Raw genomic sequence first — 27,930 nt, forward strand, 5'->3', positions numbered from 1 at the left:
GTCTATCCTCTCTGTGTTCCTTCGTTTTTGGAGTTATTCCTCTTTTCCCAGGACTAGAGAGCCCCTCTCACATGAGGGTTTTATGACCTGCTTAAGTGGAAAGTCAGAGAGTTTTTTCTGAAGGTGGGAGGAATCATGAGAACAGTCAAATATATGTTCACTCTAATGGCACTGTTGAACACTGAGTTCACCTATTTACTGAGAAGCAACAAATCACAAGCAGAGCTAACAAAATGGAAGGAAGGGAGAGAGGAAGAAGCTTTCCTGCACATGCCGTTTCTCAAATTCCTTCAGCTTGAAATACTCAGTGTGCCAAGATGCCATATTTTCGCATGTTCTGTACCTGATCAAAAGTAATAATAACGTCCTTGATTGTTGATACTATACAATGTTGAAATGTGTCAACATTTGAAAGATCTGCGTAACTCTGTGAACTAATATTCTCCCCCACTCAAAATGTGTAAGGTTACAAATATTCATTCTAAGGACAAGATAAACCCTGGATTTCAATGAAACAGTATTAAGTTTATTGATAAGTTTCAGATTCCACATTGCAAATGACCTTTAAGAAACTACAGCTTGTCAAGTTTGGGTTGGGTATTGAATAAGATTATCTATACAAATCCTTATTTTCTTCATCTACCTCAACCAAAACAATGTATCTTAATAGACTAAATGAAGAAGCAGCTATGAAAATCCAGCTGTATTCTACTAAACCAGAGAATTAAATGATTTATACAAATGCTGAACATCGCTCTTCTTACTAAATATTTTTGCTTTGAAAATATAGTTATTTCCATAAAAATATATTAATTTTTAACATGTGGGTTTATTATTCAGTGAATTAATAAGCAAATGTAAATATTTCTCTCTCTAATATGGTAAAATACCAGTAGATGTAACCCACATGAACAAAAGCTCTTTGGGATTCCTAGTGATTTTTAAGATGTAAAGGGGTCCTAAAACCAAGAAAGTTTGAGAACCACTGACTGAGACTTTTTTTTTTAAGACTTTCCTAACTTTCCTTTGTGCTTCTGACCCATTCTACCCCTCCCCCTTCTGTCCTCAGTATATCAGCTGAGGTAATCCCTTTAAGATATAAATCAGATTGTTACTCATTTACTCAAAACCCCCAGGAGCTTCATATCTCAGAGTAAAAGCTAAAATCCATACATTCACCTACAAAATGCTTTGCAGTCTCACACCATTACTTCCCTCTCGGGAACCGTTTCCTACACTTGGCCACCGACTTCTCTTCAGCTGCTCACACCTGATGGGCCTCCTTGCCACAGATGGTCAGCTAACTCACTCCGTCGTCTCCTTCAGGTTTGGGCTCAAGAGTCACTTTCTCAACAGAATTTCTCTGCCAGGCCAGAGTAAAGTTGCAGAACCCACGTTCACAATCCCAATTCTCTTCCCTCCTTTATTTTTCTCAGAGCCCTAATGCCTTTAATATACTATATGTTTTATAATTTATCTTTTCTATTGTCTTTCTCCCTCCTCTAGAATGTAAGCTCCAGGAGGACAGGCATCTTGGTCCATTTCATTAACTGCTGTAGTGTGCACTGGTGCATAGTAAGAGCTCAGTATATATCTGCTGAATAAAAAAACGAATGCAGCGTCTATGACCTATAATCTAGACTGGTAGTTTGCCACAATTAGCAATGATACTGAAATACTTCATTTTACCTCTCCGAATTAGACCTTTTATATATTATCAGTGCACACTTAAATGTTTTCTTTTTTCTCAATCACAGTGATACTTTAAAACTTCAAAGCCTGGGTGCCTCGGTAGCTCAGTTGATTGAGTTTCTGACTTCATTTTGGCTCTGGTCACGATTTCAGGTTTGTGAGATCGAGCCCCACATCAGGCTCCGTGCTGGGCATGGAGCCTACTTAAGATTCTCTCTCTCTCCCTTTCTCCATCCCTTCCCCCAGTCATGCTCCCCCTCCAGAAGAAAACAAAACTTAAGAGCTTAAGCGAGCAAATTGTTCTAAGTCCACAGGAAAACCCTGAATTTTCATTTTCAATAAAACTCCTCAGAACATGCAGACCTGTATTTGGGGACAAGCTACCAGTAGAGAAGCTTTCTGAGCCAACAAGCAAGGACTAATTTTTGTTTTTTTCTGTATAGTTGACACACAATGTTACACTAGTTTCAGGTATAAAACATAGTGATTCCACAAGTTTATGCTATACTCACCACTAGTGTGACTGCCGTCTGTCCTGATGCATCACTATTAAAAAATGACTGCCCCTTGTGCTGTGCCTTTTATTCCTGTGACTTGCTCATTCTGTAACTGGAAGCCTATATGTCACACTCACCCACATTTAATGATTGTTACTTTACTTGCATGTTGATCCTTTTCAAAAAAGTAGATAATCTGGTGCATTCTAAAATTGGCAAAGTTAGGGGGGCACCTGGGTGGCTCAGTGGGTTAAAGCCTCTGCCTTCAGCTCAGGTCATGATCTCAGGGTCCAGGGATCGAGTCCCGCATCGGGCTCTGCTCAGTGGCGGGCCTACTTCCCTTTCTCTCTCTCTGTCTGCCTCTCTGCCTACTTGTGATCTCTGTCAAATAAATAAATAAAAATCTTTTTTAAAAAATTGGCAAAGGCTAATTCTGCTGGTAAGTGTGTGAAAATTGCATGGATATAGTTTAAACTTCCTTAAAAAGATCAAATATATCATTTTTTAAATATTTATTTATTTATTTTAGAGAGAGTGCAGGGGGAGAGGAAGTGGGAGAGAGAATCTTGGGCAGACTCCCTGCTGAGCCCAGAGCCAATGCAGGCAGGGCTGGAACTCCCAACTCTGAGATCACAACCTGCACCTAAATCAAGAGTTGGATGCTTACCCGACTGAGCCACCCAGGTGCCCTTCAAATATATTATTTCTAAAACATTTTAATACTGTTTCATTTATTAATGGGTAAAGAAGGAAAAATTATGAGTAACTAAAAATCTCTTCAACACACATCTACATGAACTAATAATATCGATAGGAATAGTTTAGCTAATGAGAAATCTTGATCAGAAAACTTTGTTAAACCCTATAGATACCGTTTTATAGCAAAAGTGACAGCAAAGAAGTGGTGTTTTTACCCCATCTCTATCATAAAGGTTTTTGAAAGAACAAAGCCTGGGGCGCCTGGGTGGCTCAGTGGGTTAAAGCCTCTGCCTTTGGCTCAGGTCATGATCTCAGGGTCCTGGGATTGAGCCCCGCATGGAGCTCTCTGCTCAACAGGGAAGCCTGCTTCCTCCTATCTCTCTCTGCCTGCCTCTGCCTACTTGTGACCTCTGTCTGTCAAATAAATAAATAAAATCTTAAAAAAGAGAAAGAAAGAACAAAGCCTTTAAGAGGTGGCTTTGAGGTGTTTTCGGAAAACAAGCAGCGTATGATTTTCCCCTCTTTGGTACCGGACCAGAGACCACAGGAACATGAGTGGAGCCCCAGGTCTTTCATGAGTGTGTGCGTCTCTAATGACTCTCCTGCTGGGACCCTAATAGGATTTATTCCCCTTACACCTTCATCTGCTCTGGCTCCTCATGCTGTTCTTTGGTATTTAGTTTAATGAGATAACTCCTGTGATCCAGGGCAGGAAAAAAAAAAGGGGGGCCTGTGTTTTCCTTAAGTAGACAAAGGATAGCTGGGGAAATTCAGAATTATTTTCTCTGCCGTTATTTTATGTGGCCAATATTTGATGGCAATCCTGAATATACCGAGCCAAGAAGATGACAGTAGTCAATGGTCAGACTACATTTTCTAGAAGTCCATTTAGCCTTGATAATGTGGAAAGACAGCAGCTGGGAGGGGTCTGGAGTGGGTAGCCGTAAGAACTTGAAGTAATCTAGTGTCTGTGGAATAAGCAATAAAAGTGTATCGGTGAAGTGTTTAAAGTAACTAATGATGGAAATAAGATTAATAGACACTGGGAAGGTTATGGCAGTAGAAATAAGCAAAATCCTCCTCGATCATAGAAAAAAGGAACATAAAATGCCTAAAAGGGATGCATCAAAAAATAGAGATACATTATTTAGGAATGTAAAAGTGACCACAAGAAAAATTTTAAATTATTTAATAAATTCAAAGAGGTTAGCTCTGGGGAGGAGTTGCTCCAGAGGACTGGAGCAAGGGAATCTTGTTTTGTTATGATGATGGTTCTTCTCTTGTACTCCGCGATTTTATAACCAAGCGTATATATAATATATATAGTAAAATATGTGTGTATGTGTATATAGTGTAAAACTTTTATATATAGTAAAATATAATAATATAGTATGATATACATAGTAAAAATAAAATATTTAGGTAGTAAAGCTGACCCCCTCTGATACTCACGTTGGGGCTGAAGAGAGAGAAGGAACGGGGTCTGGGATGTCCCACCAAGGGGCTGATGTGGTGTATCTGATTTAGTTGTTGCCCATGTTCAGTTGTGAATGAAGAGCGTGGGAATTTGCATGGCCTGCAGTGGTCCTGCTGTCCCGCCTTCCTGTCCAGATTTGGATGCAAGACAGGTAAAAGCACATGAGTAAAGAGCAATATGAAGTACAGTTTCAAAACTGAGTTATTTCCACATCCTGTGGATGGCCTAGAGAAGTGGTCCTGTCCTGGTCAAGCTACCTATAGAGGATTATAATCATGAAATAGCTCGGGGAGGGGTGGCTCTTTCTCTGCCTCAGTCCCATAATGAGTCATACTTTAGAAAGAGAAATCTCGATGCTGTGCTTGCTGCTTATGCTGGAGCTGGAAGAGATATATGACTAAGTAGCTTGTTGGGTCAGAAATATTCTCTACTGTTCAGTTTTACCACTGGTCCCCAAGGGCAGGTCTGCACGTTCTGAGGAACTTGATTTTCAATCAAGGCAGATCCCTGGGTACCATCCAAGAGATTCTCATAGCTCTAGGTCTTGAACAGCGCCAGGAGCCTGCGTCGTTCTGACCGGGTGTGAGAGCATGGCTTTAATCCAATCTGGTATATGTAACCCTCACAGCAGTCTTAAGAAACAGACCAAAGCTCAAAGACATGGAGTCATCTTCCCCAAATCATGCTTACCGGTGAAGTCAGTATGTTAAGCATCATGTCTGCCATGATGTACTGGTAAATGTTTAACATCCACTCCTCCCAAAACAGACCTCCTTCCGATAAGAGCCCTGATGTGGAGACTCTGCCAGTTTTGATGGTGTCAGTACCATTACCGTGGCTGATTTCAAGTTACCAACATGTCATCCCTGAACGTGGAGCTGAGGAGATGCTCAAGAGACCAAATTTTGCACATGTACAGAACAGTGTCCGGAGTAGAGCTACAGGCATAACCTTACGTAAGAGCCTAGATTATAATCAAGTGCAGTTAAGTCATTAGGAAGCTGTAAAGTCTTAAGTAACCATTACCTTTGTAATGTAATTTATTTAATTGTAGGTTTAATTTTTTGTAAGATTTTATTTATTTATTTGACAGAGATCACAAGTGGGCAGAAAGGCAGACAGAGAGAGAGGAGGAAGCAGGCTCCCTGCTGAGCAGAGAACCCCATGCGGGGCTTGATCCCAGGACCCTGGGATCATAACCTGAGCCGAAGGCAGAGGCTTTGTTGAGCCTCTCAGGCGCCCTGTAGGTTTAATTTTTAATAATGACTGAGTTGAGCCACTGGCTCTCACAATCACCTGAAAACTGGGCACCTGACTCATGATCTGTCCCAAGCCAGTGTGCCTGATCCAAAGCCCTCTCTAACAGCGTTTAGCAACACATGATCTGTGGAATACAAATTTTGTAAAATCTTTTTAAAGGTCAAATATGTTTGGGACATACCAGGTGGTTGATTTGCGTCTTTAAAAATCTACCATTTAGATTGGCGTATTGTAGTCCCTGAGAAGTTTTGGGGTAAGGAGACTTGTTGACCTCAACACCAAGTTTCCCTTTGCATGTAACAGCTTTCAGCATCCTGCAAGGTGAGTGCTTCTCTGAGTCTACTTGGGGACACGTGGTGCGTTTGGGGAAATCCTAGCACAGTGATTAAAGCACTGGCTCCAGAGCCGACCACCTGTGTTTGAATCCTGGTTCCACCATTTCCTGGTTGTAGGTCTTTGGGCAAAAACAAACTTCCTCAGCTACGACGACGTACGCATGATAGTAATTCCTGTTTCCTGTGGTCATGGTGAAGGTTCAGTGAGTTAGCAGATGCACAAAGTGCTTAGAGCAATGGGGGGCCCCAAGAAGTGCTACCTGAATACAGGCCAGGATCACCCTTGTTCTTACCCCGTTGGACCTCTAGGTTTCCCAAGAAGCAGTATGGGAGGAAGTCACTGGTTCAAAGCATTTCGAGCCAACACTTGAGAAGGATTTAGGATTTGTCATTTTCTTCCCAGAACCTGCCAACTCAGACTGGGATTTTAGATTTTACATTTAAATAAAAATGCCCTTAATTGGAAACTATTTGGATAGACCAGGTGGTTGATTGGAAAGGAGTTTTCTCTTGCCATCCAGAAGATGGTGACGTTATAGCGGGCCTCTTCCCTCTGAGTCAGCATTGTCAGGAGCAGGGACTGTCACCTTTCACAGAAGACTGGCTCCAGGGCCTGGTCTTCCTTGCTCTCCTCCTCCTCCTAGCACTCTTCTCCCGGGCACCTGAAGGGCACGAACCCCTCCGCTGCTTCGCCTTCATGCCAACCTAGCACACTGCATTCGGCCTGAGTAAAAGGGAGGGTGGGGAGGGGACCCCACATGGAATCCCACAAGAGCTGGGTTAAGAGATACAGGCTGTGACTTCACTTTAGTTCTGGGGAGATCTGTTTATTTGAAAAAGAGTGAGTATAAGCAAAGGGCATGAAGAGGTCACTCAAAAAAAAAGAAAAACAGGGGCGCCTGGGTGGCTCAGTGGGTTAAAGCCTCTGCCTTCGGCTCAGGTCATGATCCCAGGGTCCTGGGATCGAGCCCCGCATCGGGCTCTCTGCTCGGCAGGGAGCCTGCTTCCTCCTTCTCTCTCTCTCTGCCTGCCTCTCAGCCTACTTGTAATCTCTGCCTGTCAAATAAATAAATAAAATCTTTAAAAAAAAAAAAAGAAAAAAGAAAAACAACTTAAAGACCAACAGACATAAAAATATTTCTAACCTCACTAATAACCAAAGAAATGTAATAAACTTAGGACAACATATTTCTTATATTAGGGAAAAGCTTTTTTTTTTTTTTTTTTTTTTTCTAATTGATAAAATCTAGTAGTGGCAAACGTGTGAGGAAACCAGCATTCTCTGACACTGTTACTAGGGAGTACAGAATCTTTTTGGAATACTATTAAGTACAAATCAGTATTTGAAATGCATATGTCCTTTGACACAGCAATTTGACTTTAAAAATTTATCACAGGAAAATAAAATTGGGCCAGGTACAGAAGGCTCAAATGGCTTATAATTATAAAAAAAATGGGAAACAAAACCAATTATGTATGTGATAGATTAAATTATTGGTCTCAATTCTTCACCCCAATCTGCACTCACATGTCTCTCTTCATCATAAGCAAAGTCTATTTTTCCACTCCTTGACTTTGGACTTGGCCATGTGGTGTGCTTTGAATGGTACGTGGGCAGATCCTTGGTTCCAGAAAGAGGATGAGAGACATATGGAGGAGGGCCACCCTCGCCCCTATAGACAGAGCCCCTCCAAACTGAAGCAGAACAACCCAGCTGAGGCCAGCCTAAGTCCACCAAACTCCAGCCAGCCTGCAGACATGTGATACGTATGTAACATTATATGTATCCATCTGCTTCTCTATGTGGAATCGATATAGACTATGTATAATTACATGAACTATATATAAGTCACTACAACCGAAGGGTGATTCGTCAAACAGCAGTTGCTCACCAATACAGTCCATCAGTAGCACACGGGTGCGATACCACACTGTTCAGCTGTGATGGGCCATGGTACCATCTCTACTTACTGGCATGGAAAGATGTCTGTCTACTCAGTATTGTAAAGTGAGAGAAATCAGATTTCAGAACACAACCGATCTAGGTACAGTCACACACACACACGGATACAAGAACGGATATTTTGGTTATTTCTGGAGGGTGGGAACAGGAATTTTTTTCCTTTCTCTGTGGTTTTGTATATTGTTTTTTAGGATTGGAAACATGGCGACGGCAACATCTGTGATCTATACTGAGAGAACAAAAAAGACGAGTCTTTTTAGAATAAAAAGAAATGCAGTTAGGAAAAGAGGAGCCCAGGTTACCCGCAGCCTTGAAAGGTGGACAGAGTTCAGGTGTGATGTATTGAGAACTAGAAAGAGACATATTAAGCGTTAGCATTGATCAGTGCTCACTCTGTGTATACTTATAAGTGAACAATCTCATGTAGTCCTCAAAGCTACCCTATAAGGTCATAATTTTAACTTGCCTCATTTTACAGAACAAGAAACAGGTTCAGGGAAGAGAAATAACTTACTCTGGATCCCACAGCTTGCGTTTGAACCCAGATCCGCCCCCAGAGCCCATCTCCCTTCCAGTAGGCATGCTTATTCTCACTGCGTGACTCTGAGGGAAGGAACAGCATGGAGGCTGACAAGGAGGCACTAGGTATGGAATCCAAACACGCAAGCTCTTACAGCTTGAGGGGCTGTGGACAAAGGATAGGTAGAGGGCATTATAGCACAGAGGATGGGTCAAAGAATCAGCCCAATCGTATCTCTTAACACTTAGGAGCTGAGTGATTATGCACCATTTACCCAGGCCCCTCTAATCCTGGCTTTATCCTTCCATGAAAATGTAGAATAATTAATAAATACCTCCTTCACAGTAATGGGAATCGCTTCCGTGCCTGGCACATGAGCCCCCAGTCAATAGTTGCTAATATTTTAACAGAAGGAAAAGCACTTTTTGGAAAACATAAAACGCTCAACAGATACTAACAGTTGTAAGCTACAGTTTCAATGAACACAATATTGAAGGCAGGGAGACATTCCAGTGGAAGAATCCACAGGACTTGGCAGCTGGCTGGCACCTGCAAATGAACAAATGTGACAAGTTTAAAAAGGTCACTGAGGTTTCAAACCTGGATGAATAGTGAGGATCTTGACGAAGAAAGCTTCATTGCTGATTTGTGAAAAATGTGTTGAAAAGTCGGTTTGTGGCAAGGAAGGCTGTCTGTGAAGGTGATGTTCATTCATTGATGTACAAATACCCATCGGTGCCTGCCATGCGTCTGGCACTGTGGTAAACTCAAGCACTGTTGGGGGAGGGGGTGCTGGGCGACAGACCTCAATCAGATCATCACACACTAAGTGTAAGATGCATCTGTGATCAGGCAGAGAGAAGAGGTACATGGCGTTAAGAAAACAGAAGAAGAAAATGTTTCCCGAGAAAGTGATGATTCAGCAGAGATCTGAGGAATGAATAGAAATGTAAACAGGTCAGTTTAGGTTGTCCCCCCCCCACCCCATCCCCCGCCCCCCACCCCCGCAGAGGTGTGATCAGCTTCCTAAAAGGCCATTTGTATCCCCCCCCCCCAGAGGTGTGATCAGCTTCCTAAAAGGCCATTTGTATTTGGTGAGGTCAAGCAGACGTTGTTTTTTTTGTTTTTGTTTTTGTTTTTTATAAAACTCAGTTTATTATTTGAGAAAACTGCAAATGTGGTCTCATACTAAAAGCATTTTTCTAGAACTTGCTTTTTTTTTAAGGTTGGCATTATTTTTAATTGCCATATTTCACTTTACTGTGACCATGTTCTTTGAAGTCTCCTACTGATGGCCATTTGAATGACTTCCTATGTTTATTTTAAAGAATAATACTGCAATAACCTTGTTTTGTTAATGTTCCCAGTTGAGCATTTTATAGATTTTTCCCCAGTATACATACAGGGATGACTGGGTATTCTGTGTTCTATTTTATAACTATTGGGTCTTTTGAAAATAATATAAATTGTTTTCCAAGTAGTTCTCCCAATCCACATTTCTTCCAGCAGTGACTATGAGCTATAATGGCTCCACATCTTCATATACTTGGATTTGCCAGACTTAATTTCTCCATCTTGTATCATCCTAATTTTTATAGTGTTTTTTGAGTTTTTTTAAATTTCTTTTCAGCGTAACAGTATTCATTGTTTTTGCACCACACCCAGTGCTCCATGCAATCCGTGCCCTCTCTAATACCCACCACCTGGTTCCCCCAAACTTCCACCCCCTGCCCCATATACACTATGGAGTATTATGCCTCCATCAGAAAGGACGAATACCCAACTTTTGTAGCAACATGGATGGGACTGGAAGAGATTATGCTGAGTGAAATAAGTCAAGCAAAAGAGAGTCAATTATATGGTTTCACTTATTTGTGGAGCATAACAAATAACATGGAGGACATGGGGAAATGGAGAGGAGAAGGAAGTTGAGGAAAATTAGAAGGGGAGGTGAACCATGAGAAACTATGGACTCTGAAAAGCAGAGGTTCTTAAACTTGAGCGTGCACCTGAATCACGTGGAGGGCTTGCTCACATACCGCCCGCCGGGATGTACCGCCCCGCTCCCCAGTCTGATTCAGCGGGTCTGGGCTGGGGCTTGCGAGGGGACGCCAGTGCTGCTAATCTGGGGCCCCCCTTCGAGAACCCTGCTGTAAATGAACACCCACAGCACCTCTTGCCAACGAACAAAGCTAAACACGAGCAACCTCTAACAAATGTTTTTCAGGTTGCGCACCACAAAAATCAATTTCCAAAGTCTTTTGGTTGAAACGATTTTACACCCGGTTGAATGTTAACAGTACATGTTCAACCTTTCTTTTATTGAAAAAATGAAAAAACAGAAAACACCACCGTAAGCGTAGCCTCGCCCTGCAGTTAGCCCTGGGTGAACAAATGTCAGAGCACTGTAAACATGCTAATGGAATCTTTGAAGGAGAAAAGGAGTGCCTGGCCCGAGAGACCACTGTGGGTGCAGAGCCAGATGGGGGGAGCTGGCCGGGGAGCGGGTTAATTCCAGATGATCCCCTAATTTCCAGCATGGGAATTCTGTTCTTAAGTGGCTGGGAAAAGGGAGAGGTGTCAGCCGTCAACCACTGATGTGTTTTTATGCTTTGCAACACCACACGAGAAATCCATGACTAGGTCCCCTTCTAAACAAACCAAAGCAGTAGAAATCAGGCCTTCTCGGCACTCGTTCTACTCCTCCTTTCCCCACAGCTGATTTCTGGTGTAAGTTCAGCGTTTGTTTTCACACCCTCTTCCATGCAGTTTCTATGGGAACAACTGATTCTGGTTTCCCGGGAAGCTATCACACTCCGTGTTGTTCCACAACTCACTTTTTTTCCACTCATCGATATATACTATGGATTTTTCCATTTGGCACAGAACTCCAACCACGCTCTTCTTATTTTTTGCATATTACTGTGTAAGATAGAACCAAGGAGGCTCCTTCACAGACACACATCTAAGCTGCTTCCTCTCCTGCCAGGTTTGCTCTATTTCGTTCTGTTTTTTGATGCCTACAAGCAATGCTGGAGGGAACATTCTTGGACATAGGCAGGTGTGGACGCTTCTTGAAGGTACATATGGAGAAAGAGCACCACAGAGGCCCAGTATGAGTGTTTTATATTTTAACAGATAGTGGCAGACTGGCCCCCTACTCCCACCCAAGGGGGGGGCACTGCTTCCTTATACGTGTGCCAATGATTGGTAAGACCAAACGTTTCTGTGCCACCATGCCGGCAGGTGAAAAAACAGTATTTCATTCATGTTTTCATCTTCATTTCCTTCATTACTAGTAAATCTGAGCATTTTTTTTTTTATTTTAAAGATTTGATTTATTTGACAGACAGAGATCACAAGTAGGCAGAGAGCAGGCAGAGAGAGAGGAGGAAGCAGGCTCCCTGCTGAGCAGAGAGCCCGATGCAGGGCCCAATCCCAGGACCCTGAGACCATGACCTGAGCTGAAGGCAGAGGCTTAACCCACTGAGCCACCCAGGGGCCCTTGAGCATATTTTGATATTTTTACTGTCCATTCAGTTTCCTTAGCTGTGAATCACCTAGTCATGACTATTCTTTTGGGCTAGCTTTCTCTTATTGATTTGAGGCATTCCTTATATAATCTAAACGGGAATCTTTTGTCTCTGTTTCGTGAACACTTTCCCCTATGTGTCTTCATTTTAGCTTTTGGCTTTGGACCATTTTAGCTTTGGACCAGAAGGTCAGAGGTCTTGGGGAGTTGCATGCCTCTCCCCAGAGCCAAGCCGCCTGTCCCCGCACTTAAGGGGAGGCAACGTAGCTCTCCTACCTATAAGCTGTGTGACCTTGAGGAAGTGATGTGCTGCCTCAGTTTCCTCATCTGCGTGGTAGAGGTCAAAAATAGCACATTCCACAAAGGGTTGTTATGAGGTTATATGCAATGATTTATCCATAAGGATTTAACATGTAATTTGTATCCAGTAAATATTAGCTATTATTTGTTAATAACAATAACAACATATCATTATTCTTCCTTGTTTCTGGAAACTTCTGTAACTTGGGTTTCTGAGGCTTCACCAGCTCATGGGTGCCTGTTTTGGGCACCTCTTGTCTACTCCTCCAGATCCCGCCAGCCCACTGCATGGTGACCAGTGCAGCAGAGACTTCAGCCTGCTTTGAGCAGGGGCACCAGTCAGTACCTCCCATTGGGTCCCCTCTCCTGACAGCCTGGGTGGGATGCCTGAGAACTTGCTGGAAGTGCTAGGCAATTAACACCCTCGGGCCACTGTGACCAACGGGTACTGAGCCAGTGGACAGACACTTCCCCCTCTTCATTCCTGGGCACAGTCCTGAGATGCAGGCCATTAGATTCCCAGCAGCTCCCATACATCATGGGGTGGCCGACTCAGCAACACATCCTCGTGGTGTATGTTTCACTACCCTCGTCCCTCCCTCCTGCTCCTTGGGAGCATGTTCCCAAGTAAACTAACTCCATGCAGGCCTTTATCTCAGGCTCTGCCTTCAGGGAGCCCAGGCTAAGACATAAGGGGACAGAGCTATCTCAGCTGTCACATGCTGGTGTCCAGCACGGGCTCTCAGGCTCAGCCCCCTAATCCAGCACCCTCCTCCTCCCATAGTATTTCTGGGAATCCTCAAGGCCAGCTCCCCTGTTTCCATGTGTCTTCCCCACATGTTCTTTGCTCTGGGACCCTCAGTGATCGTCACTGCCTGAGAAGCCACTTAAGGTCCTCTGATGTCCCTTCAGATCCTTCCTGTGCCCGGTGAGGATGCACCCCTCCTCAAAGCACTGTGTTCTGGCATTCCCAGACCTGCATCCCAGAGGAATGAAGGCAGCATTACATTGGCTCAGGGAAGCCTCATGGCAGTGGGAGAGCTCATGGGAAGGAGGACATGCCCTCTAACCATCTCATGCCACCTAGCCCTTTGGCAGGCTGCTTGGGTCTACCCTGCAAACGGCTGCTCCAGCATGTCCTTCTGCTTGCCCTCTGTAGGGCTCAGACAGAAGTCTGTGGGATCAGGCTAGGGACCAAGAGCCTGGCAGGTACCCTACTCCCCTCCCCAACCCTGTCTTTTCTGCTAAATAAGTCTTTTTAGGATTAGGAAACCAAACTCATCTGTTTATCTCACAGATATCTGAACCGCATTTTGGACTATAGCCAAGATCTCTGGTGTGCTTGAAAGATAAAGGGCCCCGTGCATTTTACTGGTACTGATGTCTGCATCTCAGAATCGTTTCCCCGAGCCTGAGACATACCTGGTAATTTTCATTCAGCGGGACGTGGCTCAGCTGTTACGGCTCCAAAGCCTTCCTGGTACCCCTCCTCCAAACAAGGCTGGGATTTCCTTTTGCTATCAGATAGAGCCGAGTATGAGATCTGACTCCCGTCTGGCAATGTTGCAATCATGTCTAGTACTGACACTCCCATCAGACTGGTCAAATCTTGAAAACAACAGACCAGTCAAATCTTGAAAACAGCTTGTCTTTGCCTCTAAATTCCCAGTTTATAGTGTGGCACTTCTAGGCCCTCAGAAAATGCTTTTCAAGTGAATGAATAAGGCGGTTAAACACTGAGATCTTCTGGGAAGTGGAACTATCACTAACAGATGGATTCAGACACAGACCAGCTCAGTAAGACAGGGTAGTGCAGAGGAATCTAAGTGCTTCTTGTCCCTTCCTCTAAGCTGTATGCTTCGTGACAACAAAGAGTCCATGTTTACTGCTGTATCCTCATACCTGGAAGAGAGTTTAGAACCATATATGTCCCCCATCAATATTTATTAAATAAATGAATGACCTACAGATCGATTTCTATATGTCTTCTCTCTGGAGACACTAACTGGCTTGATTTTCTGGTTTTCGTCCCTTCCCAGGAAGGAGGAGGGCCTCGAGCTAATCTTCCTCCCCTCCTCCCAACCCAATGGAGTACTGCAGACGCATTTTTGCAGATGTAAGCTTGAACCTCAATGTCAGGCAAGCCAGAAGTGCACCCCAGAGAGCCAGGGGGAGCAGTCATCCAGAAACACAGTGCTGTGGATGGGCTGAGAGCAGGTGAGAACTTGGCCACTGAACTGAAACTGTAGGACAGAAGGTAGAGGGTACTGTGGTATATTTTTCTTTTGATTTACTGCTGTTGTAAGAAGTGGCTCATGTACCCAGAGAATTATGAAGATAACTTAAAAATCACTACACATCCTGCAATCCTGAGGGATTAACGTTAACGTTATGAACATCCTTGCAAGAATTTCTGGATGCATGCCTTAAGTTACATTCACCTACAAACGACTGGCAACCAAAATGATGATGATGTAAACGTGATCACAGCTCATTTCTCTCTCACGTGGACGTCTGTATAGGTGGTTCAGGATTGGCAAGGATCTCCACCATGTCACTTACCCCGGCTCATTCCATCTTGTCACCATACTGTATGTGGCCTCCATCTCATGTTCCCAAGGACAGCATCTGCATTCTAGAAAACAGAAGAAGGAAAAAGAGAGAGAGAGAGAGAGAGAGAGAGAGATTGCAAGAGAGGCCAAAGGAATACATATATTTCTGCTTATATCCCATTGGCCCGAACTAAGTTACATAGCTGCAAAGGACACTGGGAAATGTAGTCCTTGTTCTGGCAGCCATGACCCCTGCTACAAAACCTATTACCATGAAAGAGGGGAGAAACGGATATATCCAAGGTATCTGGCAGTCTCTGTCATAGTGTTTATGCAATAATATGTGACAGGATCACAGAGACAGTATAATACAGATTACAAGCTCTGGAGATAACTGTGGGTTGAAATGGCTTCGCCACTTACTCTCCAGTTTTCTTGTCTGTAAACTTGGGGATTATAACAGAACAAACCTATTCCATAGGACTGTTGTGATGATTGATGAGCTGATGTATATAAAAGGGCTTAACACCGCACCTGACAATAAGTTCTCAATAAAGGGGCTGGTTAATCTTCTGTTCTTTTCATTTTTTTTTTTTAACACTCCCCAGTACAGTTGGAAATTTTTTTTTTAAACACTCCCCAGTACAGTTTGGAATTTTTTTTTAAACACTCCCCAGTACAGCTTGGATAAAATTCTAAGTTATCATCTGTAAATATACTTATCTATATTCTTTTAATGACATCATAGGATTCCATTATGTGGCAAGAACATAATTTATTTAACTAGTCCCCCCCTTGATCACCATTTTAGGTTGTTCCTAATTTTTGCCATGATCAATGATACTTGCATCAACATTATTTTGTCCTTGCATGATTATCTCCTTAGGGTAAATTTCTAGATGTGAGTTAGCTGGGTGAGCCTCATACAAGCAATTTTTGTAAGTAATGACATTTCCCCAAAGATGGGTATTATTAACAGGTAGCTCCTGAGGATATGGGAGCATTCCATCATAACCAAGTTTTGAGCACTTTTGAGTATGCGGAACCTTGTGTTAGTGGCTGCAGAGGGTCCAGAGATAAATAAGCCATGCCCTGTAATCGAGAGGAAATAACCAGTCAGGATTTGGCAAAACAAAATTCAGATGCTGTGTGTATTGGTGACCTGGGGCTCGAGCTAGGGTGGGAGATGGAGAAGTTCTCTCGGAGGAAGACCTATTTCACCTGGGATCTGAGACCCAAAACATGTATATGTGTGGGGAAGGGGAGGATTGGAGCAGGAAAGCATTTTCCAGGGGGAAAGGAGAATGTGTGTCGAATAGATAAGATAATGGCTAAGAACATACAGTCTGAAGCCAGAGTGTCTGGGTCCAAGTCATGGCTCTGCCACTGATTACCTGCGAACGACTTCTTCATGCCTCAGTTTTCTCAACTTTACAATGGGGGTGACAGTAATTATATAGTTATCATCAAGACTGAAGAAGTTAATACACAGATGTATTTAGAAGAGCTCCTGGCAGCTAGAAAGCACACTGTGTCAGCTAATATTAATGCTTTCATCTTCCTGCCTTTGCTTAAAAGTCAGCCCAAGACGGAGAGTTCAACAGTCAGCCTCAAAGCTGCCCATTTGTTTCCCCCATTTTCCCCAAGAGGAGTTTTGTCTTTCACTCTTTCAACATGTATTACTGAACACCTCCTACAGGGTAAGCAAAATAATCTCAGACCCAGGCTTCGAGAAACAACTGTCAGATGGTGAGACATCTTTAGAATTAAAAACCTCACACAAACAGAAGCTCATTTACCCATGAACCAATCTGTGTTGTGCAGCGAAGCACAGGGTGATCTGGGAGGGCTGATCAGGGGCAGGGCCAGTGAGGACGGGTTGAAGAAGACCTAGGGGACTGAGGGTTAGGGGAGAGAGAAGACTGGCAGAGGGAGCAGTCTCTGGAAAGACAGAGAAGGGCTTGTCTAGCACATGGGAGGGACTGAAATACAGCAGTGAGCCAAGGGGAGGAGGGAGCGAGGGCAGAGGCACAGAGGGAACACAGAGGCAGGCAGTGGCAGGAACCCAGGAGTCTCCAGCGCCCAGACAAAGACCATCTCGGAGCCTCAGGGTGGGCGTGCTGAGTCCCATCCCGAACACCCACGTAGCCTCTCCGATGTCTTCACTTTCACCACCCAAAACCGACCTTCCTTCCAGCCACTAGTTTCTCAACACTTCCTTGTGCTTGGTTCCCAAATAACCCCGAGCTCAGCAGGAAAAGTCCTCCATATGAACACATGTTCAGGAAAGAAACAGCATCTATGAAATAGCTAGTATGGACCAAGAAATGCTCTGAGCCTTTTACCCATCTTTCCCCGTTTACTGCCTGACAATCATGCAGTAAGTGGTATTACCTTCTTTTGATAAATAAGAAAATAGAGACCCAGAAAGCATAAGCAACTTGTGCAAAGTCACACAGCCTATCAGACGGTAGAGTCCCGTGTCTGAGGGCCTTGAGTAAACAGTTACTCCGTGTTGCTCAGACCATGGGGCAGTGCTGGGGCTTCACATGGGCTTGTTAGAATCTTAGGAGACCACTTGGCTGTGCAGAGTGATAGTCTCAGGCAGCAGCAAGCTGAAAATTACGGAAACCTCTTTTCAACCAAGTGTAGAGTTCATTAAGCTGCAGGGAGCTCTTAATATCTTCAGCATTTCCCGGCAGCTCTCTGCTCCATGAATAAAGGAAAGAACTAATATCCATCCCTAAAAAGGTGAATGAAAGCTTTCGCTAACTCAGTACTGCAGATGAGTGTCTCCCCCATTTGGCCGCAATTACCTCGGCTGGTCCCAAGTTACATCATTGCTAGTGAAATGATTAACAAAATAATGGTAATGATACCAACGGTAAATTAAATGGAAATAAAAGGAGCTCAGCGTACTATTCAATTTCCCACTTGGGGACCACTCCTAAGTTGTGTTCTTCAGCTTCCCACTGGGAGTTTCCACATGTAAATAAATATGCCTGGTTGAAACTGCAAACTTGGACCTCTGTACGGGCCTAGCCCTGGGATTGCTTCTCTCTCCAGCCAGGGAGAGTTCCCGAGGCTAATGTCAGTGAAGATGGATTCCCCCTCCCCCCAAAATGTTCCAGTGAATTATGTAAATAGAGACAAACACCTTATAGGACTGACCTCTGTCACAGAATTTGACATCCTCCTGCCCTAGCCAAACCAAGTGGAAAATTGGATTTAAAGAAAACGAATCAGGACTTCCATTGCAACCCAGATGCTTTGTGGTGTCTGGGTTCTCGCCACCACAAATCAACACAACCCCACCAAGAGAAATGACCAACAGATGTGACAAGAAATGGGCATGGCCGTTGAGGTCCACTTCGTGTCATCAGCGGGTACTTATCTTGTCAAAAGCCCTTTTATTTGGGTTTCAGCCATAGTCATTCGTTTTTCTAATAGTTTGCCCTACAAGAAGATGAGAGACCTGGCTTTAAAATCCAGCTCTGCCTCTTACTGACTGTGTGATTTCAGACATGTTACTTAAAAAGCACCTGGGAACCATTTCCTCATCTTTAAAATAAGGATAATAATAGTACCTATTGACGATATGGCTTTGAGAAGTAGATAGAGAACACAGTGCCTGACCCAGACTAATTGCTCGAGAAATGAGGTCTGTTCTTACTACTATTAGCCTCCAATTAAAGGTGGATTCCATTTCAGGAAGAGTATAAATTTGGTTTTAGACTCTGATTTTTAACATGACTTGAGGCTGTCTTAGGTCTTGAAGTTATATTGCTATCAGCTTGCATAAAATTAAGCTGTTCTTATATATAAGAGTTACCTACCTGACACTTATTAGCAACGTAATTTGGAACAAAGCTTACCTTCACAAGGTCTTAGTTTCCTTTTTTGTTCCACTGAAATTGAACAAAGATAGAATTATAAGACTCTTATAAGATAAAATCATAGGGGCACCTGGGTGGCTCAGTGGGTTAAAGCCTCTGCCTTTGGCTCAGGTCATGATCCCAGGGTCCTGGAATCAAGCCCCACATCCGGCTCTCTGCTCAGCAGGGAGCCTGCTTCCTCCTCTCTCTGTCTGCCTCTCTGCCTACTTGTGATCTCTATCAAATAAATTTTTAAAAAAAATTAAAAAAAATAAAACATAGGAGTAAACTTTCATGACCTTGGATTAGGCAATGATCTCAGATATGACACAAAACGTACAAAGTGATAAAAGAGAAGATTCACAAGTTGGACTATATGAGAACTGAAACCTTTTGTGCTTCAAAGGACACCTTCGAGGGGCGCCTGGGTGGCTCAGTGGGTTAAAGCCTCTGCCTTCGGCTCAGGTCATGATCCCAGAGTCCTGGGATGGAGCCCCAAATCTTGCTCTCTGCTCAGCAGGGAGCCTGCTTCCCTTCCTCTCTCTCTGCCTGCCTCTCTGCCTACTTGTTTGTCAAAAAAAAAAAAAAAAAAAAGGACACCGTCAAGAAAATGAAAAGACAACCCACAGGATGGTAGAAAATATTTGCAAATCCTATATATTAGATAAGACTTGAATCTAGAATCTATGAAGAACACTTACAATTCAACAACAAAAAGACAAATAAAACAATTTTCAAGTGGGCAAAGGATATGAATAGACATTTCTCCAAAGAAGACTGGCAAATGGCCAAAAGGCATATGAGAAGATGCCCCACATCAACAGCCAGAAGGAATGCCAACTAAAAACCATACAAGATTGTACTTCTCACCTATTCGAATAACTGTAAAAAGGACACGCTGTAACAAGTATTAGTGAAGCTGTGGAGAAGTTGGAACCCTCATATACTGCCAATATAAAAAACGGGAAAAGGTGCAGCCACTTTTGAAAAACAGTCTGACCGTTCTTCAAAGGATAAACATAGAGTTCCTTAATGACCCAGGTGCACCAAAGTGGAAACAAGGCAAAGGTCGACTGACTGGTGATGAACCTGGAAATCATTAGGGTAAGTGAAAGAAGCCAGTCACAAAAGACTACATATGATATGATTCCATTTTTACAAAATGTCCAGCATAGCCAAATACATAGAGACAGACTCCAGAAGGCTGGAAGAAAGTAGGAAATGATTGCTGGTGCATACAGTTTTTTGGGGGTGGGGTGGGGGGTGATGAAAATGAATTTTTTAAAAATTTATTTATTTTAGAGAGGGCAGGGGAGGGGCAGAGGAAGAGGAAGGAAGAAACCCAAGCAAACTCCCCACTGAGCACAGAGCCCAACAGGCGCTGGACTCCACTAGCCTGAGACCAGCACCTGAGCCAAGCCAAGAGTCTCAGGCCTAACCCACTGAGCCACCCAGGTTAGCTGGTTATGAAACTTATTTAAAATTAGACTATGGCAGTGTCGGTCAACTTTGATATATACTAAAAACCATTGAGTTTACATTTTAAAAATTCAGTGGTCTGGGGACACGATGATTGATTTGGACCTTGTCCCGTTTAACACGTTATAGAATAGAAGCAGATCTTGGAATGCGGCTGGGCCCTACAGGGAAAGAATGACCCCCTCCATGTTTGTGCACCATGAAGGAGTCAATTTAGCCTGGGTACAATGACAAATCCCATTCCCCTGCTATAAAAATTCGCTAATTCATGGGTTAGCTGCGGCATATGCTTTAAAACCGTTGATAACCGCTGACGTTGGATGAGATGCTTATCACATTGCGCATGCGTCCTGACAGCAGCCCCAGGAGGACTCAGATGAGAAACTGAGGATGGAGGGTTGCAAAGACAGGAAGTTGAGGGGTTAGATGCAAATGCAAACAGCTTGACCCTAAGGCCCCTGGCCATCGTTCTTTCCATCCTGCCTGACTTCCTGTACTTGGGTGCAAGTATGTGCTTAATCGGCAGTGAGCATATAACGGACTTAAAAATAACCTTATCGTTTCTAGCTTCAGTTCTTAAAAGGAGGGGGGTATGCTCATTCGTTTTTTAAAGCGGTGAATTCAGCTTCCCTGGATGCTCAGGCAGGCACTGCGATTTGCTTGCAAGGCACACCCTCGCAGCTTTGCAGGGCTAGATACACGCCTCTTATCGAAACCAGGCTGACTGTTCTTTTTAATTTTTCCTTTGTAAATGTCTGTAATGAAAGAGCTTCCCAGAGGGCTCCTGGAGCTCCGCATTACTCCACCGCTGGGAAGTTTGCTCCAGAAGCTCTAAAGAAGCCAGATTTCAAAGTGCCTGTCCCACAGTCCACAGTTCCTCCAACCTAAACACCGGAAAACTGCTCGGGGAAGGTAGCAAGCTGGAGGAAGCGGAAAACTGAGAGGCCGGCGGGGCAGGTGCAGTCAACTCATGCCGCTCCCCGACCCGCCTCTTCCTGTGCGCACTGGCTGCCGGGCCTCGTGCAGCTGCAGCCTGCAGCAGCCTAGAACGTTCGTTTGCCCCGTGCTTATACCAGAAAAACCCTGGCGCAGCTCTGGAGCTAGCCACAGGTAAAAGGAAGGTTAGTGCCCACCCTGGGCGTGAGCTGCCAGGCTCCGCGCGGACAGCCGGGCCTCCACCGTGAGGGCGGCTCGCTGGGTCAGACGTCCTCCTGGTTCCTTGCCCCGCGCACACGGCCTGCGGCCGAGGGAGGACCCGCAGCCGTGTCCTAGGTGTGTGCCCAGTCGCCAAAGCCCAGTGGACCGCTGTGGACACCACAACTCCTTTGGGATGATGCAGGCATCTAGTCGTTTTGCAAAGGAGCTGTCAAAGTCTGTGTTTTAAAACCAAAAACAAAAAAAGCACCCAAACGATGAAAATCCAGAGTTGTACGATGACCTCAGCCGGGGGGGGGGGGGGGGTGACAAAAGAGCCCCAGAACGGAGGATTCCCCCCTCCCTCCATACTCCCACTTGCAAGGGCTCCTGCGTGGGTGGGGTGGGGGGGTAGTGCTGAGCCCAGCCTTGGGATTCCTTGTCTACAGCCCATTTACAGGCAGGTCCAGAGGGTCCCAAGGCCGCGCTTGCGGCCCCTTCCGGCGTAGCCTGATCTCCCAGCGTCAGACTCCCTGCTCTAAGGAATGTTTCTTTAACTGGCGACGCAGCCTGAGAGGGAAGAACCCGACGCGCTCGACGTGCACAGTCAAATGGAGGAGCCAGTCAGCGGTCTCCTGCCTTACCGAGAGGGGCAAGAAAGCAGCGCGGAACGTGAGGCGGTGGAGATCGGGTCGTCTTCCGGGGCTCCAAGGAGGTGAAGTAACATACACACACACTTCGGTTAAACCGCCTGACGCGGATGGAGGTAGTGAGACCTTCCCAGCTCCCTTGCCTGAGTCACACCAGGTAAGTGATGCCTTCTTACCTGGGACAGTGGGTCAGGTTAACTGGAGAGGAGGAAGCCTGGGCCGGAGCTGCTTGGGCAAGCGGAGGGGAGCCTGAGGCCTGCTCTCTGTGTTCTTCCCAGCCTTTCCCTCCCCAGGGTCAGTCCAGTTAGGAGGCTTCCAAGATCCCCCAGACCTGGTTGGCTCGTGCGGCCCACCCCCGCCTTGTGCAGGCCTCCCTTTCTGCCTTTGTAGCATGTGGGATGGCACCTGCGGGGTCAGCTTGCCACTCTGTGACTCACTTGAAACCCAGGCTCAGTAATAGAATCTAAAGCTCTTCCTATTCATTTTCAAGATGGTTCTCTGGGGTTTTTTCTTTCTGCCAGTCTCTCTGCTACTGGCCTGAAAACGCTAGGCCACAATCAGATGATCACAGCAATTGGTGCAAGACAATTGCTCTGATTTGCTGTTGCTTCAAGTCTGGATTACCTGCAGTAGCCTTTCTAATTAAGCCGCTCTGAGCACAAGATTTTAAAACTCACAGGTATCAGGACCCTTCTTCAAGTCATCAGTCCTTCCCAATCTGCCCCTTGACGCCCTTTCTCTAAAATACATGCACCCTCTCTACTATCCTGAAATGAAATTCAGAAATGACATAAGTAACCTGCATACATGATTTTTTAAAAAATCATCCTAAATAGGAGAAGTTAAAGTAATTTATTAGGAATATATACTTTAATATGGATGTATTTGGGTACTACCCAACTAGAGACATAATGAAAGAAGTCAGAGCCTCCTCCTTTGCACGTAATCATTCATGTATATGATTCAACGTATATGCCTGCGTGAGCTCCAAATGCACAGGGATGCGGGGGTATTGTATTGGTGACTCAGACCCCATGAGTTGTGTCAGTTTTCCAAAATGAGTCTCAGCATTGGTGGTTTGGTGGTTCATTTTGTGCTGGTCGAAGTGAGTTCTAAAATAATTTTTTTTTAAATGAGTTTTTTTTTTTTTAAAGATTTTATTTATTTATTTGACAGAGAGAGATCACAAGTAGGCAGAGAGGCAGGCAGAGAGAGAGAAAGGGAAGCAGGCCCCCTGCTGAGCAGAGCCCAATGCAGGACTCGATCCCAGGACCCTGAGATCATGACCTGAGCTGAAGGCAGCGGCTTAACCCACTGAGCCACCCAGGTGCCCCTAAAATAACTTTTTTAAGGATTTTATTTATTTTTGAGAGAGAGAGAGACAGAGTGCATGAGTGGGGGTAGAGGCAGAGGGAGAAGCAGATGCCCCGCTAAGCAGGGAGCCTGATGCCAGGCTTGCACCCAGGACCCTGGGATCATGATCTGAGCCAAAGGCGGATACCTAATCTACTAAACCACCCAGGCGCCCATTTCCAAAATAATTTAAACAACTCTCGATTATAACAATTTTTTTTTTAAGAATTTATTTATTTATTTGACAGAGAGAGATCACAAGTAGGCAGAGAGACAGGCGGGGGGGGGGGGGGGAAGCAGGCTCCGTGCTGAGCAGAGAGCCCAATGTGGGGCTCGATCCCAGGACCCTGGGATCATGACCCGAGCCGAAAGCAGAGACCTTAACCCACTAAGCCACCCAGGCACCCCAACAACTCTCAATTAAAGTAATAATAACAAAGTAACCCAACAAATTCTACTCCTAATTATATGTTCAAGAGAAATAGAAACACATGTCTGTGCAAAGACTGGTACAGGAGTGCTCCCAGCAGCATTATTCGTAACGGCCACAACAGGGGGACCTTCCACATGTTTATCACCTGGTGATGGGTTGAAAAGAAGAGTGTGGTACACTTCAGGGGAATGCTATTCAGCAGTCGTAACAAGCAAGCAGACTAGTCATCCATGGCACGGCGCACCTGAACCTCAAAAAATGCTAGGCTAAGTAAAAACAGAAACTCACAGAGCCATGTGTTGTATAATTCTATATATGTGAAATTTCTAGGAAAAAAAAAAAAACTATTGACACAGAAAGCAGATCAGTAGCTGCCTGGGGGGTGGGGCAGGAATTGACCACAGACAGGTACAAGGGGCGGAAAGGTTCTGACTCTCCATCATGGCGATGGTGGCCCGACTTACCAAGGCTACCAACATCACTGAATTGGTTACCTACTTCACTGAATTGATAATGCTTTAAAAAATGAGTGAACCGTATAGTATGTAAATCACAACTCAACACAACTGTTTTTAGGCTGTACTCTACCTTGATTTATATGGTAATGCCATTTTCCCAAAAATTCATTGTATACCGGTTGTGCCAAAAATGAATTACATTCATATTTAAAGCAGAGCCAGGTTCTAACATCAGATAATTATGAACAAGTTTTTCCTGTCTGTAAGTGTCCAGTAGGACATGGGATAGTTTACTGTGAGGGACAGTTCAAGGGGAGGGACTGTCCTGCGTATTGTAGGTTACCTACTCTTCCTGTCCCCTGCCCAGTGAATTCCAGAAGCAGCCTCTAGTCATAGTGACACTGAAAATGTCCAAATCACCTCCTAAGAAGTGGTTTCATCCCCACCGACAATTCCTGATGTAACCCAATGTCACATGGGGAGACTGAGGCCAGGGGACGGGCAAAAACTTGCCCAGGATCCCAGAGTGAGTGAGTGCTTGGCTGCATTTTGACCCAGACATTCTAAATCATACTTCAGATTCTCTGGCCTGGGTCAGTCCTGTACCATCACTGTTGTTTCTCTTTCTCTCTGGACTGCTCCATCCTTCTGGTACCTGATATGCAAACAGCTTAGCTTCATTCAAAGTTATATAACTGAAAAGGCAGGTAGGAGTGTAGAGATTGTCAGTATTATGCTAGCCCCGGAAATTCATCCTCAGGGAGCTCAAACCATGGGGACAGCTGGTTCTGTGAGTCCCAAACATGAAGCTTCGGTGACAGAATGGACCCAGCAATGTCAGGTACCCTCCATGCGGACTGCAGTCCAGCCTCTCCTCCTGGGACAAACGTTATTAATGGATCATGGCACGCCTGCCTTCTGAGACCCGATGCAGACTCCACCTCTTTCTCAAGACAGCCATGGTTAATTAACTGAAATTTTCAGAAGAGACAAATCGTTACTATCCTAGGGGTGCTGGGTCCAGAGAAAGGAAATGGGCTGGGTGTGGGGATGAGACCAAGAGCCACCCTTAGTCCAGGAGGAGGAGGAGAAGGCTACTGGGTGTGATAAACAAAGGAGCAGACCAAAATGAAAGACCAGACAAGGACACTGGAAACAACATTTCCGCCTTTAGCTCAGACAGATGGGTCCTCAGAGAGCAGATGCGCAGTAACTGCTTGATGAATGACCACTGAGAGAAGAACAGGAACGGTCTGTCCTGGTTTTATAGCAGCCTCTTGATCAGAGCCCAAGTAGGTTCGTGTGTGTGGCTCCCCCGAAGTGAGGCTGGAATCCAGAAGCCTCTGAAGCTGAGCTCATGGCCTAGGCTCTCTGGAGAATCCTTGTTATGTATCCGAGGGGATTCATCCTGGACCCAAGGAGTTCTCCAGCACAGATGGATGTGATCACAGGAACGGGTTTCTCTTGGAGGGAACCAGAGAGACTCACGCAATGGCTAAGATTTGGGGAAGAGAGTCTAGTGGCCAAGTGCCTGAGCTTTGGAGTCAGGCAGACGTGCATTTAGATCCAAACATTGCCAGTTACTAGCTTTGTGATCTTGAGCAAGTTGGTTAACTTCTCAGACGTCATTTTTCTTATTTCTCCATGGGATCTAATTCACAGAGTGTTGTGAGGATTGAATGAATGGATATTCGTCTGCCTCGTAAATATCCACTTATCTCTCTGCCCATTTGAATGTAGCCATTAAATTTAGTGAGGATGGCCTGCGTCCCAAGCTTCAAGGAGGGGTCACGACTGATCTAGTCACTTGGGGGTAATCCCAGCCCTGTTGCTACACTGATTGGTTTGGGGATGAGTCACCTAGGCTGTGCCAATCACCATGGGGATTTTTCCTGGTTAGTTCAGTGTGGCTCAGTCAGCAAAGTTTAGACATGTTGTTTGGTGGTAGGAGGAGGACTGACTCTCTCTCTCTCTTTCTCTTCCTAGGTGTGAATGAGGCATTATTTGGCTTCACTATTTCTCTTTTTCTCTCTTTCTCCTCCTAGGTGTAAATGAGGCATTACATGGCCTCAACCTCTGCCAGAAACTGTTTTGCATCCATGAATAAAATCTGGCCTGCAGAAAGGCAACACATGGAATAGAGCAGAACTAAATAATCACAGAGAAACCAAGCCAGACCCCTGATCAAACCTTACCTGACCCAGTATGATCTGTCCTTTTTTTAAGATTTTTATCTATTTGACCGAGAGAACACAAGCAGGGGAAGCAGCAGGCAGAGGGAGAGGAAGAAGCAGACTCCCCCGCACAGCAGGGAACCGGACGCCAGCTCCATCCCTGACCCTGGCATTATGACTTGAGCCAAAGGCAGCCGCTTAACTGCTAAGCCACCCAGGTGCCGCTGTCCCTGGAATTTTAAAGCAAAATATGCATTGGGCTTCCTGTCTCTAAAAATGTAAAAAGTTAGCACTTGTAAGTGCTCAATAAATGCTAGCAATCGGTCCTATTAGTGTTTTGATCAAGAAGATTACTAATTAAAACCGAAATAAAGGTTTGACGTTTTCATCCCAAGATACAGCACAATTTTCCCAGTGGCATTCTGCTATTTCACACGTTTATCAAACAAGTTAACTCAACAAATTATGATTGAGTTCCTACTACGGGACCGGCCTGGTGCTGGGTGTGCGGTTACAGCGGCGAGCCAGATGCATTAGGTGCTGCCAAATGCCCAGACCCCCTGGCCGGGAGAGCCTCACTCCCTCGCCGTCCCTCTGCGAGGTCTCCTTCCTGCTGGGCTGAGAGGGTGACCTGCACGCTCCCAGGTGTGTGTATCCCTGAGAGGAGGGAAACCTTGCAAAATGATCACGCAGGTAGAGGCTGTGTGTGAAGGCCAAGCTGCTTAGTGTAGCATCGGCTGGGGGAACTCATTCCTTCCTGCTTTCACATACTCCCACCTTGGCCAGGCACAACCCTGCTCACCTTCTTCTCCCCCTTCACCTTCATGGACCTTCAAGACTTTACCAGAAGCTCTCCAAGACGCTTCCTGGCTGGGGCAGATGCTCACCGTCCTCCTCCTCGTGGGACCTTACATCTGTTTCCCTCCCCTGCTCCCTTAGTCACTCCAGGGTTCTGAGCTTCCAGCTGCTCCTTCTTCCAGCCATCCCAGGGCCTGCCCTCCAGGCTCCAGACTCTTTCAGTTCAGCCTTACCTGTGATTGCCAGCCCACTGCTCAGGGGCTTGCGTTAAACCTGCCCATGCCCCACTTCCCCACAGGGGGGCTTCTAGGAGTTCTGAAGATAATTCCATTAGACTGAGATTCCTGACTTCTGTTGTAGCTCCTGGCCCCATGCCTAGTCTCGCCTCATGTCTGAATAAATTCCTGCCTTTAACATAATGGGGACAGTGCCTTGTCCTGGTTCAAAAGCTACATTGCAAAAAGGGGGCGGGGGGGAAATGCTGCATTGCTATACCATTTTCTCCAGCGTTGCTTTTCCTTTTGTCATAGAGGCTGAAAGCAAACAAGAAGCACATATTTAGCGGGGGAAACGCACGTTATGGCATTTGATCAAGTGGAACGTGAAAGCCTTCCATCCGTTTTTGCCTCCGTCCCTCTCCGAGGCAACTGTGCTGCCAGCTGGCTGCGTAGCTCTGACCCCTGTTGTCCTGGGTTCTAGAGGCAGGTCACCTGCATTCAGATCGCAGCTTTGCCACCGGTGAGGTGTAG

The 27,930-nt window shown here is 45.1% G+C and overlaps 1 protein-coding gene across 2 annotated transcripts; it reads left to right on the forward strand.

Annotated features, from left to right (window-relative positions):
* The first annotated feature begins 12,499 nt into the window (after nucleotides 1-12,499).
* Nucleotides 12,500-27,473, forward strand: LOC309872734 (uncharacterized protein). Of its 2 annotated transcripts, XM_082747375.1 has the most exons (5): nucleotides 12,500-12,613; nucleotides 13,573-13,700; nucleotides 14,315-14,492; nucleotides 21,885-22,122; nucleotides 26,255-27,473. In XM_082747375.1, exons 3-5 carry the CDS (start codon nucleotides 14,362-14,364, stop codon nucleotides 26,258-26,260), a joined length of 375 nt encoding a protein of 124 aa, XP_082603501.1. In that variant the 5' UTR covers nucleotides 12,500-12,613; nucleotides 13,573-13,700; nucleotides 14,315-14,361; the 3' UTR covers nucleotides 26,261-27,473. The 2 variants fall into 2 exon arrangements, with proteins under 2 accessions (XP_082603501.1, XP_082603500.1); XM_082747374.1 differs by lacking the exons at nucleotides 12,500-12,613; nucleotides 13,573-13,700 and having other exon boundaries at nucleotides 14,244-14,492.
* Nucleotides 27,474-27,930: the final 457 nt, after the last annotated feature.

This window comes from Mustela nivalis (assembly GCF_964662115.1).
Source record: "Mustela nivalis genome assembly, chromosome: 9".
Classification (NCBI taxonomy): Eukaryota; Metazoa; Chordata; class Mammalia; order Carnivora; family Mustelidae; genus Mustela; species Mustela nivalis.

Coding starts and splice junctions, on each gene's coding strand:
- LOC309872734 (XM_082747375.1), top strand. CDS start 14,362: ATGGAGTACTGCAGACGCATTTTTGCAGATGTAAGCTTGAACCTCAAT. Junction 14,493..21,884: donor TGTGGATGGGCTGAGAGCAG/GTGAGAACTTGG, acceptor CTGGCGACGCAG/CCTGAGAGGGAAGAACCCGA.